General features: G+C 43.3%; 1 protein-coding gene across 3 annotated transcripts; it reads right to left on the bottom strand.

Moving 5' to 3' along the window:
* Positions 1–8,620: 8,620 nt before the first annotated feature.
* Positions 8,621–14,122, bottom strand: LOC101774775 (GTP 3',8-cyclase, mitochondrial). Of its 3 annotated transcripts, none has more exons than XR_001164403.3 (7): positions 13,755–14,122; positions 11,617–12,231; positions 11,305–11,477; positions 10,946–11,137; positions 10,001–10,069; positions 9,370–9,454; positions 8,621–8,950 (listed from the first exon to the last, which is right to left on the bottom strand). XR_001164403.3 is itself a non-coding variant. In XM_004973161.4 (7 exons), exons 1-6 carry the CDS (start codon positions 13,806–13,808, stop codon positions 9,371–9,373), a joined length of 1,182 nt encoding a protein of 393 aa, XP_004973218.1. In that variant the 3' UTR covers positions 8,621–8,950; position 9,370. The 3 variants fall into 3 exon arrangements, 1 of the variants encoding a protein (XP_004973218.1); XR_002678209.1 differs by having other exon boundaries at positions 9,320–9,454; positions 11,310–11,477; positions 13,755–13,808; XM_004973161.4 differs by having other exon boundaries at positions 11,310–11,477; positions 13,755–13,808.
* Between the last annotated feature and the right edge of the window lie 8,135 nt (positions 14,123–22,257).

Below are 22,257 nucleotides of genomic sequence, written 5' to 3'. Positions count from 1 at the left end.
CGGCCCATTTATTTGCTAACCTCGAAAAATGCATGTTTTGCACACAACGTGTCTCGTTTCTTGGCTATGTTGTTACTCCACAGGGCATTGAGGTGGATAGCAGCAAGATTGATGCCATTCGGGAGTGGCCTACACCGACAACGGTTACACAAATTCGAAGCTTTCTTGGCCTTGCAGGTTTCTACCGTCGGTTTGTTCGTGATTTTAGCTCCATTGCAGCGCCTCTACATGAGCTTACAAAGAAGGATGTTCCCTTTGCTTGGAGTGATTCGCAAGAGGTTGCGTTCAGCACCTTGAAAGATAAGTTAACCAATGCTCCTCTCTTGCAGTTGCCTGATTTTACTAAAGTGTTTGAGCTTGAATGCGATGCTAGCGGTATTGGGCTAGGTGCTGTTTTATTACAAGAAGGAAAACCGGTTGCTTACTTTAGCGAGAAATTAAGTGGTGCTAGCTTGAATTATTCTACTTATGATAAGGAGCTTTATGCTTTAGTGCGCACTTTGCATACTTGGCAGCACTACCTTTGGCATCGCGAGTTTATAATTCATTCTGATCATGAGGCTTTAAAACATATTCGTACCCAAACAAACCTGAACCGTCGTCATGCTAAATGGGTAGAATTCATTGAGTCTTTCCCTTACATTATTAAACACAAGAGCGGGAAGGAAAATGTCATTGCTGATGCTTTGTCTCGTCGCTATACCATGCTGTCACAGTTAGATTTTAAAATCTTTGGCTTGCAAACTGTGAAGGATCAATATGTGGATGATGCTGATTTTAAAGATGCTTTCGCCCACTGTATTCATGGCAAACCATGGGGCAAATTTCACATACAGGACGGGTTCCTGTTTCGCGCTAACAAGCTGTGTGTTCCAGCTAGCTCGGTTCGTCGTTTGTTGTTACAGGAAGCGCATGGAGGCGGTCTCATGGGGCACTTTGGCGTCTACAAGACGCATGAAGTTCTGGCTGCCCACTTCTTTTGGCCCCGGATGCGCGCTGATGTTGAGCGCCTTGTTGCCCGCTGCACTACTTGCCAGAAAGCTAAGTCACGATTAAACAACCATGGTTTGTACATGCCTTTGCCTGTTCCTACTTCCCCTTGGCTTGATATTTCTATGGACTTTGTTTTGGGATTGCCTAGAACTAAGAAGGGGAGGGACAGTATTTTTGTGGTTGTTGATCGTTTCTCCAAAATGGCTCATTTTATACCTTGTCATAAGACTGATGATGCTAGCAATATTGCTGAATTGTTCTTTCGCGAGATTATTCGTTTGCATGGTATTCCAAATACAATAGTCTCTGATCGTGATGCTAAGTTTCTCAGTCATTTTTGGAGATCACTATGGAATAAAATGGGAACTAAATTGCTGTTTAGCACCACTTGTCACCCTCAGACTGATGGACAAACTGAGGTGGTTAATCGAACCTTGTCCACTATGCTTAGGGCTGTTTTAGATAAACACTTGAAACGTTGGGAAGATTGCTTGCCTCATGTTGAGTTTGCTTATAATCATGCAACGCATTCTTCTACAAAGATGTGTCCTTTTCAAGTTGTTTATGGTTATATTCCTCGGGCGCCTATTGATTTGTTTGCACTTGATGCCGAGGACACCCCACACATAGATGCCGCTGCACATGTTGATCAAATGATTAGCTTGCATGAGCAAACTCAACAAAACATTGCTGCTGCTAATGCTAAATATCAGGTTGCGGGTAGTAAAGGGAGAAAACATGTTACTTTTGCACCGGGTGATCTGGTTTGGTTGCATTTGAGGAAGGATCGTTTTCCTACCTTACGTCGTTCTAAATTGATGCCACGTGCTGCTGGTCCTTTTAAAGTGCTAACCAAGATTAATGATAATGCTTATATCCTTGACCTGCCTGCGGAGTTTGGTGTTTCCACGAGTTTTAATGTTGCAGATTTGAAACCGTATGTGGGCGAAGATGAGGAGTTGCCGTCGAGGACGACTTCAGTTCAAGAAGGGGAGGATGATGAGGACACCACGAGTACATCTACACCAGCAGCACCTCAGGCGCCTCCAGTTGCTCCTCCACCTCAGGCGCCTACAGTTGCTCCTCCAGTTGGGCCAATCACTCGAGCCCGTGCGAGAGACTTAAACTTCATCATGCTGTTAAGGAACGAAGGCCCATCGGAATAAGAAGATGGCCCAACAGGGCAGCCCAGGTGGGGCGCCTAGGGTTGGGCGCCGTGACCCCTTCGGACTCCAGGGGCTGCGCCCCCTTTATTTAGTCCGAGTCCTTTTTGTTTACGACTTGAGTTTTGTTTTACATCTAGCTTTAGCTACTCTTGAACACGCGCAAATACGCGCTGTCCTTGTGATTCAGAACTCCACCTTCGAGTGATATTTAGATTGCTCGCCTCTCTTTCTTGTTCGTTCTTCGATTGCGGACAGGAATCGATCTTCGTGATCAGGCTGATCTCGCACCAGCGAGGTTGGTAACCATCGGGAGTTGGTTCAGCGATTGCATTGGCGCTTCGGGTTCGCTCGTCGTAGTCGGATCGTGAGGGTCTACTTCCACCAAGTCGAATTTATCTCCACTCACCGAAAGATCGGGCACTCCGACTCTATCACGAACGACCTGGGAGATATGCTTAACTCCAGTGTAGGCTCCAAATTGGCTCCCGTAGGTGCGCGGCGCGACAATCAGTTTGACATGCAATTGAAAAGGTAAATGTAAAAATCATGAGTCGATAGGCGGTGAAGTGTTCCAGCTCATAGGTAGGCGTTCTTTGAATAAACACCATTAAGATATATTCAATGTAATCATGCGGTGTAAATAAACAAAACATTAATGGCATGTGCCATCAGCTATGTTAGTCGACGGGCTAAGATAAAGCATTGTAATACAACAGCCATAAAAAGGAGCCCTTGTTAACCACACGCTTATCAGATAAGCTAACAGATCTAGCCAATGTCTTGATAAGTGTATTGAACTCACATGGTAAAATGAATGAGAGGGCATTGGCATCAATCTACTAATTTAAAAGATTAGAACATAGCAACAAGGAGCAGCCGATGCTAACTGTATGCATACAAGATACATTAACAGATCTTAATTAACGTCTTGATAAGTGTATTGAACTTAGACAAGGCAACATGAATGAGAGGGAATTAACCTCGATCTGACAACGTAAAAGACTATAGCACAATCACCAAAGACCTCTTGCCTACCACTTACAATCCTATTAAGGTAACAAAGTCTAATCAACGTCATGACCGTGCAATTGAACTTAGACAAGGTAACACGGTGAGAGGGCATTAACTTCGACTCGTTAATCTTAACAGATAGGCTTGCGGTAGCAGGGCCTTGCATGCGCCCCTATTGGCTCAATGATGTCATCATACTTCCGTGAGATACGAATAAGACTAGATCGAAGCATCAGCTCTCAATGGTAGCACGCTAACGTCAGAGGCCTGACGGTTAGCAATACGAGGGGCAGGGTTAAAGATCTATCGGGCCTAGCATATATATAAAGGAATAAAAGCATGCAGAGTCTACCAGCCAATACGATCTGATAATTGTGAACATTTAAACAAGGCAAGAGAGCTAATGAAGATAGCCTAACCAGATCTAAGTTGTTCGATAACTTGAGCAACATCGAAAATAAGCAGAATATTGGACAAAGCCTAGAAAGTTCTACTTGCAATCTAAGAATACTCAATAACTAGCCACACAACAATATCATAATATAAGACTTAACTTAGAAAGTTCTAATAGAGGTCGTAATGAGCTGGTGACGCTTACAAGCTCGCCTGAGATCGAAGCTGATGCAGCCCTACACGCTAGAAGGAACTCGTTGAAAAGCTACATTACTCTTACTCCTAAGGGTTTGGCGGCGTGGCGCCGAAAGATTGTATTGATTGATCAAGAGATGTCTGTTACAATGCTCATAGGTTTATATTTATACCCTGGAGCAAGCTAAAGTCCTAGTTGATTACGAGATGAGCTACTACAATTATGGCCTAAAAACTACCTAAGATACCTTTCTCCACGCTTTCCCTTATTTGGTGGAGACACCATGTCTACATCATGCTCTTTTGGCTTCTATCGTCTCCGGGACTCTGATTGCACTATCACGCGTGTGTGAAGCTTGGCCCAACGGTGATGATGCCCTTCATCCCAGGCATCTTTAGCTTGAGGTAAACGTAGTTGGGGACGGCCATGAACTTAGCGTAGCATGGCCTCCCGAGGATGGCGCGATAAGATCCGCTAAAGTATACCACCTTGAACGTGAGGGTCTCTGTCCGAAAGTTTGACCTATCTCCGAACGTCACGAGCAGGTCGATCTACCCGAGTGGGATGGCTTGCTTCCCCGGGATCACACTGTGGAAGGGTGCTCCAATCGGCCGGATGCGCTCCCGACTTATCTTCATGGAGTTGCAAGTGTCGACATAGAGGATGTTGAGGGTGCTCCCGCCGTCCATCAGCACCTTGGAGAGGCGCTTAGGCCCGATGATCGGGTCTACCACCAGCGGGAATCTTCCTGGACATCGCACGAGGCTGTGTTGGGAACGCCAGCTCAACAACGTTCTATTGACGGCAGTTAGCGCACCAATTGGTGGACCACAAGTGCACGGATCAGTTGTAGTTTTTCCCTTAGAGTATTCCCCCAAGATTTATCAATCCGTGCAACAAGTGGATTGCAAACTCTCACTTTATACTAATCTTACTAACAAAATCAAGCAACACCACAAGAAATGTGTAGATCTATGATGAAAATTTTATGACACATTTATTCTCATCATAGATCTATGATATTTCTGGCTGAAAATGTCACAAAGTTTCACATCTAAGCAAATTTAGTGATAAAGTTATGGAACGCCATAAAAGTTGTCACCCAAGCAAAAAAAATGTCACGCGCTGTTTCATGGTAGTTTTGTGACGATATAATGTCCATGAAAATGTCATAAACCAACGAGGGTCCCACATGTAAGTTTAAGTTGATAAATAGGACAATAAAATGAAATGGAAAAACGTGCTCCTCCCATGGGTCGAACCTGTTACCGATCGAATGGGAATTCATTACCGCAACCGAGTCCCACATGTAAGTTTCAGGTGACTTGGTGGTAGAAGTTTTTGTAAGTTATGTTAGTCTGAGATGAAAAAAGGGAAGGAAAATTAAAAGGAATGAATGTCCATAGCAAGGCTTGAACCAGTGATCTCTTGATTGTGCTGAGACAATACTACCACTAAGACATGAACTATGCATGTTATTTAGATAGGATAAATTTTATACATCTTGCTTCTAATAAGTGTTGTCCACATGTCAGTTGCAGGCCCAAGCATTAGCTAGATATTTCTCATTTCTCGACACGGCGTACGCTATTGCAATAGACTCGTTGGCACCACGCTCTGTTGGTTGTGGCAAAGACTAGAGCTAGTGTCGGTGCACGGATTTGCAACGGCCAGCGGTGGGAATGGTGGCTCCTAGCGGCGGTAGGAGGAGGAGGATGTACGGTCAGGTCAGACCCCTGATATGTGGTGCTACTTTCCCCTATCGTCCTAGGGAAGGGCATTTCTGGATTTGGGAGTCTGGGTTGAAGAGACTAGATTTCAATTTCATCGTACCCTTAGATTTGCATTCTGATTGGTGTTAGAAGTTGATAGGCTATAGTTTATGAAGTGCAAAGCTAAACATTAATTTCAAGTTACGATGACTTTGGTGATGCAACTAGTTTATAATTTGATAGGTTCTTGTATTTTATTAGCTTCTAGATGAACCTGGAGTCACTAATAGTACTAGATCGTCGTCGCCTGATGTTATCGTTGTGCATCCTGAAAACAGGTGCAAGCACGGATTTCCTCTCCATGTGAAGTATGATTGGACATTTGACAACCCTGGGCGCCGGTATGCATCCTGCTATGAGGTAAATGATAACTTGTTTCAATTCTAATAAACTAATCTTCCTTGTACTCTTGATGTTAGTGTTGTAAATGGTGAATTGTATGAACGTAATCGGTGTCAGCAGCGTGAAGGGGTTAAATGCATGCCGTTTAAGTGGGTTGATCCTCAATGGGATGCTAGGACTAAAGGTATTCTGGTCAAGCTGATGAAGATGAAGCAAAAAGTTGAAGAGAAAGTAAGGTTGTGGGAAGAAGAATGGAAATTGCTAAGAAGGAGGCCAATGACAAAATCTATGATATTCACATAATGAAGCGAGGATACTTTGGGGATACAACCAATGAGCTGATGAACACGGAGACAAAAAATAGACACGATGCAGTGATGTCTCACCTAAAAATGGGAAATGATAATAGGAATTTGAAAGCTGAAAACGATGCAAGGATGTGGAAGGAAGAATGCGCAAAGGCTAACATGGAGCTTGAAGCGACCGCCGCTAAGCTGTAGAAGGTGAAGGGACACCTGGATCAGGCTACCAATGTGGTGAAGAAGGTCAAGCAATCACTGCTGGAGACCTCATATAGAAGGTCATTCAAGGACGATGATGAGGCATAATGTGATGTTTGGTGTTATTGCTAGGTAGATGGCAGAGAGGTGGGATCATGCTTGTATTTTGGTAGCTGATGATACTATCTGGTAAATTATGATAGCTATTAATGATGATTATGAACTTTGTAATGATGAATGGCTATAACATGCCATCTTATGAGACCTGTTGCTGTTGTGATGTTTGCTGCTTGTTGCTGCTGTGATGTTTATTGTTATTGCTGAGGTAGATGGTTGAGAGGTGGGATCGTGCTTTGATTTTGGTAGCGGATGGTACTATCTGGAAATTATGATAAGTAAGAACGATAATTATGAACTTTGTAGTGATGAATGGCTATGACATGCCATCTGATTATACTGCTTTTGTTTAATCTACTTTCAATTTGATTCCAACACATTCACCATTCAGAATTCAGATATGCTGCATAATTGAGAAACACTAATAATATAGATATTGGTACTATATATACAAATGCGTGGTCCGATAATACAACGAGCGGCACAGCTGTTACAAAATGAAAGATCACTGATCTACTCATAGCTAGGCAACAACCATGTTCCTCGCGACCAAATCCAGTTCCCATGAACCTGCGTAATGTGGATTGCAGGATCATTGTTGACACCAGCCACATTTCTTAGTCCCTGCTGGTAAAGCTAGTAATGCGACTCTTCATCATGCTGATCAATTCCTAGGAGAAAGTAAATGTGATTTCCCTTTAGGTTAGGCAAGCCACAAATAGCATGCTCTTGTACAACAATGCCCTTGCCAGGTCTAAACAAGATGATCTTATTCTAGAACTCTAGAGCTGCCTCCCAAGGAATAGGCTGTCAAATGTCATCGACGAATGAATGCAAAGTAAATTCCACCACCTCAACATCTCTATCGTTGATGTCCTAGCTCCAGGAGCTGTGCATCCTCTTCTCCCGAACAACAAAGAACAATCGGTCTTGACCTTGGAATAGAGAAGAGTTGCTCATGCCAAGAATCCATGATAACCGGAGTCCAACAGCTTGAGGAGGTACTGGAAGATGATGCTCCAAATAGATCTGCATGTGTTCAAGAGAACTGTGCTAGAAATCTTCCGAGGGAATGGTAGTCTAGTCGGATTAGCTTCCCAAATACCAGATGCATACGGGCAATGACCCTAGCACTGGAGTGGATTTCAGGGGCCATAAATTGGTTAACACAAGAAATGACTCTGCGCTAGTGTTTCCAAGCCTAAGATATAAGCATCGAGAGAACCCATACGGCACCATGCTGGAAATCAAGGAAGGATAATATGCTCTCGATAAGACAAAGGATTCAACAGGAATGCAATGCTCTCATCTCTATGAGACCCTCCAACCGCATTTGTGGAGTGGTTGCTGGTGCACGTACAAGGAAGGAGATGGCCTTAGCATTTTTCCGAAGCTCTACCAAGTGAAGAGCAGCAAGGAACATCCGGGAAAAGCTAGGCGTAGACCCACTTGTGCGTGAGGAAGGCCCGTCGGCTATCCTACAAAGTTACTTGACTGAGGAGCTTATTCCCTTTCGCGAGCATTTCCTTAAGAGGGGCTCCAACAACGAGAACTAGTGGAAAGCTTTACTTTTCAATACCTTAGTAAAAATCACCGTACTGGCAGTTTGGCTTCTCTAGCTCATTTACCTTCCACATTTTATATTGTACTTTACATTACGCGTTTACCTTTCCTAGAATTGCCATGTGTAGTTTATATAATTGAAACCTAACTTTTACAGTAAAAATAGCAACATATAGAAAAACCTAATGCACGCTATTAATTCCTCATGTGCATATAGCAACACATGAAAGCTATTAATTCCTCATGTCCATATAGCAACACATGAAAAAATCTAATGCCTAATAACTTCGGGAATTGTGGTATCAATAATGCCAAACATACCTTAGCAATGGAGGATACCATCAACCCTTATAAATAAGTATATACTCCCTTAGTTAAACTCGTGAAATGCACGATTGCTTTATCTGCCTAACTTTTGGTCCATCAAGTTCCTCATTACATTCTTATTTCTTGGAATTTATATGGGTCTTCTTGTGTTCAAAGTTATACAATCGAACTTCCTTCAGAGAGGTAGTATAATTCGTTTGATCGTTCTTATGCTTGTTTCCAAAAAGAAAGAAACATTGATTCTGTGTGATTGAACTCGTGATTTCAGTTGTAATAATATTGAGCCAGCAGTAAGACAGCGTAGGTAACTCAGTAGTAAGAGGTTACAACATAATAGTAACACAACTTGATATTTTGAGCATAAAACACACAACCAAAGAACTTTGGCACGTGATGACGTGAAGACTGAAAGAGTGAGGTCCTGAAATGCTGTTCAAGTATAGGTATCTATATTTTCACAGCTGGCTTGCTTTTTCAGTGGCTCCATTCCATCACAGAACTTATTCGTGTAGTCTGGCGACCAGCAGTTGAGTTGATAATTCATTTTGAGTCTCATTTCAGGAGATAGTTCTGCATTGTGAGAATCAAATTTCGAGCATTTAAAATCACCAGATTCCAAATCAAAATATCTTTAACAGCACTAAGAAAATCCATGACGTTTAAACGAGCAATAGTTTCATAGAATAGTTCAAAGAATGTAGCATGTACTTTACTAGCATCTCGACACATTCACAGCAGCAAAATTTTATAATAACTCTTTCCAATGTACAATAAGTTGGGATCATTCCGGCAAGATACATATGACATATTTAATTTTTTAGTCCAGCTCAAAATTCTAGTCAAACTGAACATACAAGGAACTGAAGACTCCATCCAAGGTTGAGAACACAAAATTTATTGGACACAAGGAATGCTATGGTTATATGAGATAGTACTGACCTATTTCCACAGTCAATGTAGCAAAATGTACAAATGTTGAGACAGCATACCTCAGCCACCTATATGTATCATTGGTCTATTCGCTGTCTTGGCAATATCAAACATCCCAGCATGTTTAGCTTTCTTCCTTTTGACCTGAACACATGGAAGTAGGGCCATTAAATGCCATATACATGAGGTTAGTATGCAAACATAACAATTTTGGGCTCCAATTATTAATCAAACTTGCAAGAAATATCCCAGGTAAACTACACGAAATCCAGAAAAGGAACACCTTCAACATTGAATAGAAGGCAATCTTGTAACTTTCAGTAAGTTCATATTTATGGAAATGTGTTTAGGCTGTGGTGTTTAGCTAGGTCGTTTTTGTGATAAGCTCCCTGTGGCAAGTCTGTGAGCTTTTGTTATGTGTGTGTGTGGTGTGAGTCCTGTACTTGGGTCCGGCTCTAACCGGTCCTTTTGTGCTTTTCCTTCTTAATGAAATGACACGCAGCTCTCCTGTGTAGTTCGAGGAAAAAAAATATTTATGGAAAAGCATATAACTGAGAAGGGAATAGTGCAGACTTACACTCAAAAATAAGCGGCCAGAAATAAGCAAGGCAAGTTCAGATTTAAAAAAATGGAAAGCAGGTAATTCTTTCATATAAAGGCACTAGTAACCTAGTAAGTTTGTCTACATACCGCAGCACCAACTATCTCCTTTAGTCCAGCGTCATCTACACCAGCACGGATGGGCTCTCTCAAACTCACCTGTATAAATCAGGATAACTAGTCAAATGTTTTTATACTGTAAGGACTAAGGAACATCCATTTCTCCTTTTGTCCAATCTTGTCCAACATAGTCAATGAGAAGGAAATAAACTTGAGAGGGATATTTAACTTCTTTTAAAAAACATAGAAATTTGACTTGACTGATCTACAGGAATTCATCCTCAAACATGCTATACCTAACAAACTTTTTTAAATTATCTCTGTAAAAGCTAATTTTGAGAACAAAAGAAAAAGAAATAGCTAACAAATCAGGTTGATGCATTTGCTCACTTGAACAAATTCAGATCAAACGATAGCTGGGCACAAAGGAAGCATTATGTTTGGAATTGCTTCAACACAAGAAAAATTTTGAAGATAGTTCTCCAAATAAATATGTCTCTATTGCAGGCAGAAGAATAATCATTATCATTACTTAAGATTGCATAGCCAGAATGAAACATAACACCCAATAAGTTGTATCAATTCTAACGCAAACCAACAATCACAAGGCCAGCAAGTAGAAAATTAATTTCAATCGAGTATGAAGATGAAAAAGTGAGTTCAACATTTAATTCAGTGGTTCATTTTCCAAATTACACAAGGCCTAGAAATATCGGAAGGCATATTATCATCGCAACTAACTGAAATCAAGGGACCATAACACTAGATCTATGGTGCAATACCATAACCACTACTTTTTCATGGAAAACAACATGACCATGAACTACTCAAGCATGTCAAACTCTTTAACTTTGGTTGGATCTGTTTACTGATACTTGTATATTATTAAACCCAGAAAGTGTAATGCATTAGCAAATCACTTGAGAAAGAAAATAAGAGACATTATGCTTTAGCCAAGTAAGCAGTTCAGCATACCTCTGAGGGGCCAAACAAGCACACCTTGAAGTTTCCATCAGCCAATAGCCGTAATCTATTGCATCCAGCACAAAAATGCTCTGTCATTGATGTAATAAATGAAATTGTCCCAACATGTCCATCAATCCTGAAATTCTTTGCAGTGTCTGTAGGGTGATCTTGAAGTCTCTCCACACCTTTATAACTTTGCCGCTGGTTCAAATGGATGCCAATGAAATAAGTTACTATTTTGTAAAAAGTATTAAGAAAAAAAAAACTAGTAGCTTACATCATAAAATATATAAAGAAAAGATTCAGTACATAATTCCGTAGATAGATGCTAGTGGAAGAACATAATAGTGCACTTTTCAGAGGTGTACCTTACCACTTTGTCCAACATCTCTGCATAAGGAACTAGTTTCTTCACATTCCAAACATTACCATCGAATGGCATAAACTCAATAAATCTCACATTGATGGGCTTGTGTCTCGTCAGTTCAACAAAATTACAGATCTCATCATCATTCATGCCACGCATGATAACACAATTGACCTGGCATATAGAAGAAGTGGAGAAAATTATCAGAAACTAAATACTATATTCTAGTTTTTAAGAATATGTTGCCGTGACAAAAGAAACATTCAACTACATATGCCAGCACAAAAATTGTAGTGTACAAAAAACTAAATACCTTCACAGGGTTATATCCAAGTTCTACAGCAGCATCTATTGATTCCATGACCTTTGAGTGCCCTTTACGCCTTGTCATGAACTCAAACTTTGCAGGTACTAGTGTATCTAAACTTATATTTAAGGCATTGAGGCCACATTCTTTCAATTTGGGGAGTTTCTTAGAAAGGACAATTCCATTTGTGGTCATTGCTAGTGTTTTTAGCCCCTTCAAACCAGAGAGATGTAAGCAAATGTCTTCGATATCTTTTCTTATGGTAGGCTCTCCACCAGTTAATCGAATCTTATCCACACCAGAGGTAACAAAGAGGTCAGCAATTCGAATTATCTCATCATGTGATAGAAGCTCCGACTTTGGTGTTAGTTCGACTCCTTCAGCAGGCATACAGTATTGGCACCTCAGATTACAGCGCTCAGTCAAGGAGATCCTCAAGTAATTGTGGAACCTCCCAAATGAATCAACAAGCATTTCTGATGATGATGTTTCTCTTGATAGAATATCTGGATCCGTAGCACAGGACGTTGCATACGTAACTGAGCACCTCTGTCTGTCAATAACTCTTGTTGAAGAGGAAGCGTCGGCCAGATATTGGAGTCCTACCTTCATAGTATCAACCTGCAAATTCGCTGACATTTATAAGTGTCCAAAAACAAAACAAAAAACAGAGAAAAGAATTAAGTTATCAAGAACTTCATCATCAGAGAAAATAAAAATCCATTGATCTACCTAGTTAGTCCTTGAGGGTGTTCCAAGTTGCCTAAGAAAGAAACTTATTTCATTTGCAATAACAATTAATAAGTTTTTGCCTTAACTTTACATCACATCTTAATGAAAACCTAAATATTAAGGAACAGAATCATACAATAGATTGCTAGTCACTCCGTCCAACATTCAGATAAAGTCTTGGAGCAACACTTGATAACTAAAAAACCCAACTGAACAGAAATTAAGTGTACTTCAAACTTTGAGGCACAAACTGGACCTATAAATTATTATGAAAAAACATGTAGTCTCAACTCTCAAGCAGCCTAACTGAGATATGTAAAAGAACATAGTATGCTGAAATCATCTGACCAACAACTGGCAATATTTAATGGTCTATCTAGTACTCCATTCGTTTCTTTTTATAGGGCATATTTGGATTTGAAAAGGTCAAAATTCATAATTTTGACTAGCATTAATCAAATTGCTTCCTCCAATTCCAGATGTAGGTTTTAGTCAGTTAAACTTTGCTTGTTTGGCCCATCAATATGTAAAAAATTATTTAGATTGACAGCACGCGGTGTTCCTAGATTCATCATGAAAAAATAATTCCATAATATATACAACTTCATATATTTATGATACACATTTTTCGAAAAAACTAATTCAGAGTGTGATATTGGAGGCTGTGTTGATGTCCTAAACGGCTTACATTTGGAATCAGAGGGAGAATATGCATGCTTAGTGTATGAAAGTTATATCAATAGATACGGATTTCACAAATCTTTTAATATGATATTGATTTTATAGCAACTGATGATATGTTGTAAGAGAAACCAATGGTAAAAATACATTTCTTATAACATTTCCAAATCCTAATATGGTTCATAAAAAGAAATGGAGGGAGTATCTCTCAAATGATTTCTTACCCCTAAATCATATAGTCAGGAATGAGACTAGTTTTCCCCCTTTTTCAATGCAGTGACATATGGGGAAAAACAGTTTACAGATATAATCCTTCTAGTTAAGTTTTCTGGTACGACTTTTCATTTCTGGCAACAATTTCCCTAAACTTGGGCAAAATATGAGTTCCAAAGCCAGAGTTTCAATCACTGGTCGTTATGCAACCAAGATCTAGCTGTTTTTTCTCCTGAATCAGGGAGAGAAAGCATGACTAAAAGTAACAGGTATGGCATGCATCCTACACACACATCTAAACACAGGAATAGTTGTACCAAAAAATTAGGGGAAATTAGCTTGCACTCCAAACAATAGCACCAATTAAGCGACTCAATCCAATATTACCAAGTAAAAAACAACGAAAAAACGTGTGGAAATGCACGATAGTGTCACAGCTGAAAGGAGTATCAAGCATAACAAACCCAGCATCAGGATCGGATCAGAAGCGCGTCCCGCAGAAGCGAAAGGAGACTCACCACGCGATCCGACCGCCGCCGGCCGGCCAGCTCCGAGAAGCAGCGCCGCATCATCTCCTCTCCTCCTCCCAATCCGAACCAGCCCAGGAACGGATAGCCCGAGTAGGAAGGAAGAAGAAAAGCCGGGCGCTCCTGCAATCGCAGGAGTCAAACGACAGCCAGCCGGCCTGAGAATCAAGAAACCGATTAGGCCGCCGTCACCCGCCCAATCAGTAGCACGAGCTCACAAAGAATCCAGCTTTCTGGCGGCTGGAGGAAGAGAAGTTAGAGAGAGCTGGGCTCGGAAGAAGAATTTGGCGGTTGCAGCGCGGAAAGGGCGAAAGGGAAAAGGGGGAAGGCTCTTCTTGTCCTTTGTGATGTGCCGAAGATACCCCTGGCAGTCTGGCACTCTGTTGGTTGGGATCTAGCACACGCCTCTGACGAACGGAGACGAAGGCCGGTCAGGGCCCAGCGGCGCGTTGTCCCAGCAGCCAAGGATGGGCAGGAAGGGGGAGCAGAGCGGGGCGGCGGGTTCCCTGCAAGCTGGCTGCCGGCCGGCGGCGGGGACGTCCGGACGTGGCTGCAGCCGCCAGCCGGTGCCGCAGTAGGTCCGGTTCGATCTGCTTTGCTCGATTGAGGGGTATTCTGGGTACTCTACGAGGTGTCGGGCCCTCGTCGAGGGGATAAGGCGCGAATTCCACCCGCAGATACAACAAAATTCACTCGTGGCGTCCAAAAATAATAAATGTATGACAAAATCGGGAAAAACGTTACAACTAAAAAAAAATGGTTGTATGACACTATTTTACGGCTAGTTTGGATAATCCGTTCCCCTTCGTATCTGAAAAGATTGATGAAGAGAAAAAATAAATTGTCCTAACAAGCTCTTAAAGGTTTAAATGAAAAATAGGTTCTTGAATGGATTTTACAAATAACTTAGTTGGAGAATGGAGAAGGGCCGGTAGCTTGTAGGTTTGTTGCTGGCAAAGACAAAATATGTAGTGCAGATTCCACACGTCATTGCATACATCTATTTGCTCTTATAGATCAACTACTGTGTCAACGTGACTTAAGGATGTGGATCTTCTGACACAGTGAAACAGCATGATGCCCCAACTCCCCCAAATGCATACTGTGTCAACGTGACTTGAGAACAGCTTTTGCCTCCTTTGAATCCTGCAAGCTTGGACTTGTAATAAGCAAACAAACAAATAAACAAATAAACGCTGGAATATAAGGCCCTGACCCTGACTGACTTGGCAACTAAAAGAGAATTGGACTTGCTTGCGACCTTGGGAAATCTTCATCGTATCAGGTACTCCCTTCGATCCTAATCCTAATATAACTCCATTAGAACATTGAACATTGATGTTACATATGGTAATTTAACTAATAATATATATAATATTTTATAAAACACAATTATGTATTATTAAAATATTTTTACGATGAATCTAGTAATGGAAGTTTTTTGTATTTTTTTTAATCAGCACACCCTTGCGTGGTTTTTTGAGGATGCTGGTGCGGGACGGCGTTTCGAGCCCCCGTCGGTGTGCCTCCACCCTTGAAGCAACCACTACCAGGCTACAAGCCCGACGCCTTTTGTATTTTTTTAGCTAAACTTGTATTTCAAATAAGAGGTTGTACCCATATAACAAAAATTCGAACAAACCGTCCGAACCGATTAGAGAAAACAAACCTACGGACTATATTCTGCGAAATACTCGTCAGCCTCACCGTATCAATAACACGTTGAGCTTTTTTTCTATGGTTATACCTTCAATGCTAAGAGATCAAGAGGCTGGGACATCTTTTGGTTTGGTCATGTAGCAGGCCCGAGGTTCCATTGGTTTTTTATATAATGGATAAAAATTCGACTTTATACATCCACAAAAGGGGATACATCATACCACAATTATTACAAAAGGTAGCCACTACTACAATGCCAGCACATGTAAGCAACATGTAGCCTAAAACAAAAAAGAAAAGGATCCCTCCAAATTGCAGTTCGAGTAGTTATCCTTCGTAGCTTGCTTCGTAAAGTCGATTTCTGGTGATACATCTTCACACCAAGTAGAGCAAGAGTACTATTAGAGCTTGGCCAATTCCGAACAATGAGAAATACTTCTTCATCAGACTTCTTCATCAGCTTGCTAATTAAGGCCATGACCACGAACCACTAGATAGACAAAACCAATTTCCATGGCTAACACAGAGCAGAGTAGACCTGAGAACTTCCAAAATGATGTCTCCAAGGAGAGCACGACGCCGCCTGTCCTACACGGATAAGGTTTTCACCATGAAGAACCCAAGACACAAGGGGTGCAGCCATGACAGACGCCTTACAAGAGGAATACGGCGTCCAAAGGCATCACCATTGTCAGTCTGTTGGGTCAATGAACAATAGCTTTCACCTAGCTGCTGCCCCAAAGTCGCCCAAGCGTGTCCCATTCCACGCCATCGCCAAGCAACATAAACAGTCATGCCTCCATCGCAGCACAATGACCATTGCAGCTTTCATCGAAGAAGTGCGCCCCATACCACAGCACCACCACTAGAACCAACGCAAGCCACTGTGCCGCCATAGCAGCACACCATCCTTATCAAAGTGCAACCTTCTCACATGAGGAGTGTCCCATACCACGCCTCTACCAACTCAGGCTTGAACATCCCTGCACCACCATCACTGCACACACCACAACATAGCCTCCAAAGATGATGAAGCACGTCCCATACCATGCGTTACCACCATCATCAGCCTCACCAAGGTACCATCGGTATGTACAAAATCACCAAACTGCTGCCAAGGACGTCGGCACCTATGCCAGAGCCAGCCCACTAGAAGGCCCGTCGTGAAGATGAAAAGATCTGCCCCTTAGGCCACCACTGAGACGCGCCGACGATGAACCCGGCCATCAACAGGACAGTAGCGTCGAACGCCTATCAGCTGGCACCACGCACGCCCCAGGCCACGCGCCGTTCACGTACACTGCCACAGCTGCACGCCATAGGCCACTTGCCCGCCCTTGCGCCACCCCATGGATGCCACCGCACCCCCACATGGATGCCGACACACCGCGCCTCCACTCCACGTCACTTGCAGCATTTGTCATTGCCCCAGGCGCAAGAACTGCCCACCGCCGCACCTAGCGTCAGAAGCAACCCTGCGGGTCTGGCCACAAATCCACACGCCAGCTCCAACCCCTGGATCTGGCCGGGGAATCACCACATCAACAGGTGGAGATGCCGGATCCGGACGAAGAAGACACGGATCAGGACGCTTACAGTCCATGGCAGCCGCCCACCGCCGGAGCGAGTAGGAGAGGGCGTGCCACCAAGGGAGGGGAAGAGGAGTGGGGAAGGTGAGACTCCTCACCACCGCCCTCCTCGAGCCTCTACGGGCTTCCGACTAGTCTCTCTAGTGGCAGCGAGGCCATGGGGCGGGAGGAGATGAGGCCTAGTGAGGCGGCGGCGGAGATCCGCCCGTGCCACCTGAGAGAGGTGACACGGGGGACGGGGACTTTTGATAGTTACACTCTTGCATCAATTAGCACGATGCTGAGGCTCCATTGGTACCTAGGATTTAGTGATTTCATGACTTCTATAGAGCACAAATAATCCCTACAGGAAATGAACTTGCAGTGTGCTAAAGAAAAATTCCAATCACATATGCTTATGTTTTGGACAAGTCAAGGGTGACAAACCTTAATCATATGGTCAAATACCAAGAGCAGGGGACGGATCCATAACTTCGTATTGGGGGCTGAGTTTTCCCTCCTTCTTCCTTTTTTTTTTGCAAATCTCCTTCTTCTTCCTTCCTCCTCCCTTTCCCATCTTCTTTCTCCCCATTTTCTTCTTCCTCCTTTTCATCGGCCCATGGCTGAATTTTTTTTTTGTGGTGGGCAAGGGAGTAGGGGGGCTCTCCTCATTTTGCTTTAGGAGCGCTCCATGAGCTGCATGTGAGTAGTGGGGCTCCAGCTCCCACGCTGGATCCGCTCCTCTAGTAGATTCCTATGTTTTTCACATCAATGTTTTAGTATATTGGTGATTGTGATATCATCTTAAAAATGAGATCCAACCTAAGATAATATGTGGTTTTTTCATTAAGAAAGGAAATAAGAATTCAAATTCGAGTTAAAGGAGTATTTTAGGATTTCAACATGAGTGGTGAGCAGTTAGGATACGCAGCCAGTCCTCCCACCCAACACAGTTGAGCTAGGCTCTTCACCTCTTCCTATCACGGCTCGCTATATCATCTTATTTTGGAGTTTCCTATTGGCATAACATTCTAAAAAAACTTTCAACTATCAATGTTAACAGGTAGGTTTGGTTTGTTTTTAATCCCTCCCCATATAAAATCGCAGAAATATTTTGAATTGGATATGATGAGCCTATACGATCTCGACTCTCAAACCTAGCATGTGCCATGTAACAAGGACTACAACCTACGAGAGATGACTACAGTTGCTGTAAGATGCAATTTTGTGGTTTTTCCAGGCTGGCAGACACTGACGCCCAGCAAGACGACCTTCAAGATGAACAGGATAACTCGGGGCCCCACTTTCCGAGACAAGCACAGAGGATGTGTTCATATGAGATTTGCATCAAACTAAAAGGCCACCTATATCTCCCTGAAATTATTTATGAACCCATCACCGATTTGCAAGACGGCAGTTGGACTCTATTAGCATCATGGCATTTAGCCAGCAGTTGGACAGTTTCAGGTCAGATTGCAAGACCTAACTATACCTATTAGGTGTTGGAATATACAGGGTTGGCCCAATTATTCAACAATTCAATTAAAAGAATTAACGCCCACTAATAAATGCTAGGGAGTTATGTGATTAGTCCCACATGAGTAATTGAGGAGGGACTTCATCTACTTCCTGGTGCCATTCGAGGGATTGCACTGCGTACCTCTTCTAGCATCGGCTTGTACGACTACATCGACTGAGGTCACTCCATGATTAGTATGACTAATCTAGGTGATAACAGCGCATCCGGTTCCTCCGGAACTGGCCCCACCCAAGGGTACAAACTGAAACCTATGTGTGTTATTTTGTTCATGCTTATGTTAGTGTTAAACATGAACACGTGCACCTATTCTATTTCACTCACTTTAGTCATGATAATTTTAATGTTTTACATGTTTAATTTTAGAATCAAAATATACCAAATTGTGCCTAAATATTTAACAATCGAAAAACCTAATTATGTTGATAGGCTTTCGGTAGCTAGTTTTGTTGCATCTATCAAACCGGGTGTGTTCGATGGTTCAAACTACAAGCGTTGGCGCGAGAAGGTTATGTTGTGGTTGATAGCGATGAACATTATGTATGTCATACAAGGAAAGCCTGAGCATGTCTCGCAAAACGCGTTCGACTCGACTGATAACCTATTGATGAGGACACCACGAGTACATCTACACCAGCAGCACCTCAGGCGCCTCCAGTTGCTCCTCCACCTCAGGCGCCTACAGTTGCTCCTCCAGTTGGGCCAATCACTCGAGCCCGTGCGAGAGACTTAAACTTCATCATGCTGTTAAGGAACGAAGGCCCATCGGAATAAGAAGATGGCCTAACAGGGCAGCCCAGGTGGGGCGCCTAGGGTTGGGCGCCGTGACCCCTTCGGACTCTAGGGGCTGCGCCCCCTTTATTTAGTCCGAGTCCTTTTTGTTTACGACTTGAGTTTTGTTTTACATCTAGCTTTAGCTACTCTTGAACACGCGCAAATACGCGCTGTCCTTGTGATTCAGAACTCCACCTTCGAGTGATATTTAGATTGCTCGCCTCTCTTTCTTGTTCGTTCTTCGATTGCGGACAGGAATCGATCTTCGTGATCAGGCTGATCTCGCACCAGCGAGGTTGGTAACCATCGGGAGTTGGTTCAGCGATTGCATTGGCGCTTCGGGTTCGCTCGTCGTAGTCGGATCGTGAGGGTCTACTTCCACCAAGTCGAATTTATCTCCACTCACCGAAAGATCGGGCACTCCGACTCTATCAAGTGGTATCAGCTTTCCAGGTTGATCGGTGAGTTTTACCGAGTGTTTTTCCCTTCCTACAGTCCACAAAAACCAAAAGAAATTTTTTCAGGTTAGATCCTTATCCCAGCAACCGTTTAGCCTCGCACATTCTTTCAATAAGTGTCTTTGTTGAATTTGTGTGCCTACTCGTTCAATTGTTGCTGGTTACTTGTGTTTAATCTCTTGTTTCTCGTTTTTCCTCTAACCCTAGTTTCCGCCGCCGCCGCCGTTCCGCTGCTCGCCAACCCTACCACGCCACGCCCACTGCCCCCCTTCGCGACAACCGCGCCGCGCCATCCCACCCCTCCGATCGCCCCCTCCCCTATCCAAAAAAAAAAGAAAGATAGAAAGCAATCAGAAAAAAAAAGGAGAGTGCAAAAAAAAAGGAAAGAAGCGAAAAAAAAGAGTCCAACAGGGAGAAGGAAGGTGATCCGGTTTTGTTTCGGTGGAAACTCCTTGCGCGCGCTGTGAATCCCCCTGGGTCACGACCCTCCGGGGCAACTCCGTAACCCCCCCCCCACGCATACCACGCCCTTCCCCACGCATCCCGTGCCAACTTTTCATATCCATATCCCTCTTTTTTTTACCGGAATACCCCTGTACTTTCGGAAAAAGTGTGTGCCGCAATTTGATATTTGAGCTCCTCTGTGTTCATATTATCAGTTTTGGGGCACCCTCTGTAAAAAAAAAAACAGAAAAAAGAAAAAGAAAAAGAGAGGTGCGCCCTCTCCACCTTTGCCTCTGTTCTTTCGTTTTCACTTGTTCCAGCAACCCTTGTTACGTGTTTGGCACTATAATTCAACTTTGCATTATTGTTTGATTGTGCTAATCCTTCATTTGAGTGCAGCCTTCCCAAAAATCCACATAGTTCTACGACGAGCAGCTTTTGTTTCTCCAGGCAATCGCTCCTCCAATCTTTCACGAGTTCCACCGGTTGGTTGCAGTTCGCCCCTGTGTGCGTGGTAAGAACGGATAAGAATTTGATAACAGCACTAGTGTGAGCGCCTTGTGAGCTGTTACACCCCTGTTTTGTCGTCGCTTTTGTTCTTGTATTTGCACTAACCATGGCAGATGATGTCGACGCGGGGGCTAACCAGCTGCAGGGCATACGAGCGCAAGTTGAAGGGCTTGTTACCGACATTCAGATGATTCATGAACGGCTGGACTCGACGATCTCCTCGACGACCGAGCGGTGTGATCAGCTCGACCTTGCACAGACGGCCGCTAAGGCCACACTCGATTCAGTTGTGGCAAGACTCGATGCATTGCACACAACAGTCGCAGAGTTGCAGCAGGGTTATGGTGGTGACTCGGACCAGGATGATGGCGACCGCCGAGGCCGTGCCCGCCGCGTGCCACGCCGTCCCGGTGGTAATGATTCCTTTTCCAAGATTAAATTTAAAATTCCACCTTTTAATGGCAAATATGATCCTGCTGCATATCTTGATTGGGAATTAGAAGTTGAACAGAAATTTTCATGCCATGATATTCTTGCTAATTCTCAAGTTAAAGCTGCTATTAGTGAATTTACTGATTTTGCTTTAATTTGGTGGCGTGAATATAAACACAAACATCCCAATACCATTCCAACCACTTGGGAGCAATTAAAAACTGCTATGCGCCACAGATTTGTGCCTTCTTATTATGCTCATGATTTGCTTAATAAAATGCAACGTTTTCAGCAAGGTTCCAAATCTGTTGAGGAATATTTCCAGGAATTACAAATAGGAATGATTCGTTGTGGGTTATTGGAGGAAAACGACGCTGCTATGGCACGTTTTCGTGGTGGTTTGAACCGCGAAATTCAGGATATACTTGATTATAAGGACTACACAGATATGACAACATTATTTGAATATGCTTGCAAAGCTGAACGTGAAGTGCAGGGACGCCGCTCGAAGACATATTCTAACTCTTTTGCAGGAAGAAGCTCGCCATCCAACTCCGCACCCGCTCTCCCTGCGCCACCCACGCCCACCACTACACCGCGCGAGCGAACGGCAAAACCTGCAAGCGCTGCCCCTTCCACAGGCGCCGCCCCTCCCACAGGCCGTACACGGGATATTCAGTGTCATCGTTGCAAAGGATTCGGCCATGTGATTCGAGACTGTCCGAACAAGCGCACTTTGCTTCTTCGTGACGATGGTGAGTACTCTTCCGCTAGTGATTCTGAAGATACTCGACATGCGATGCTTGCCACTGACCATGCAGCTATGGAGGTACATGTCAACCCGGGCGACGCCGATAGGTATGAAAGTCTTGTTGTGCAGCGTGTTCTTAGTACACAGGTTGCCCCGTCCGAGAAGAATCAGCGACACACTCTTTTCCATACCAAGGGTGTTGTGCAGGAGCGGTCGATTCGCATCATCATCGACAGCGGCAGCTGCAACAATTTGGCGAGTACCACGCTGGTTGAAAAGTTGTCTTTACCCACTCGTAAGCATCCACATCCATATCACATTCAATGGCTTAATGATGGTGGGAAAATTAGAATTACTCGCT

This window comes from Setaria italica, chromosome VI, assembly GCF_000263155.2.
Source record: "Setaria italica strain Yugu1 chromosome VI, Setaria_italica_v2.0, whole genome shotgun sequence".
Lineage (NCBI taxonomy): Eukaryota > Viridiplantae > Streptophyta > Magnoliopsida > Poales > Poaceae > Setaria > Setaria italica.
This window is presented reverse-complemented; position numbering and strand designations above follow the sequence as displayed.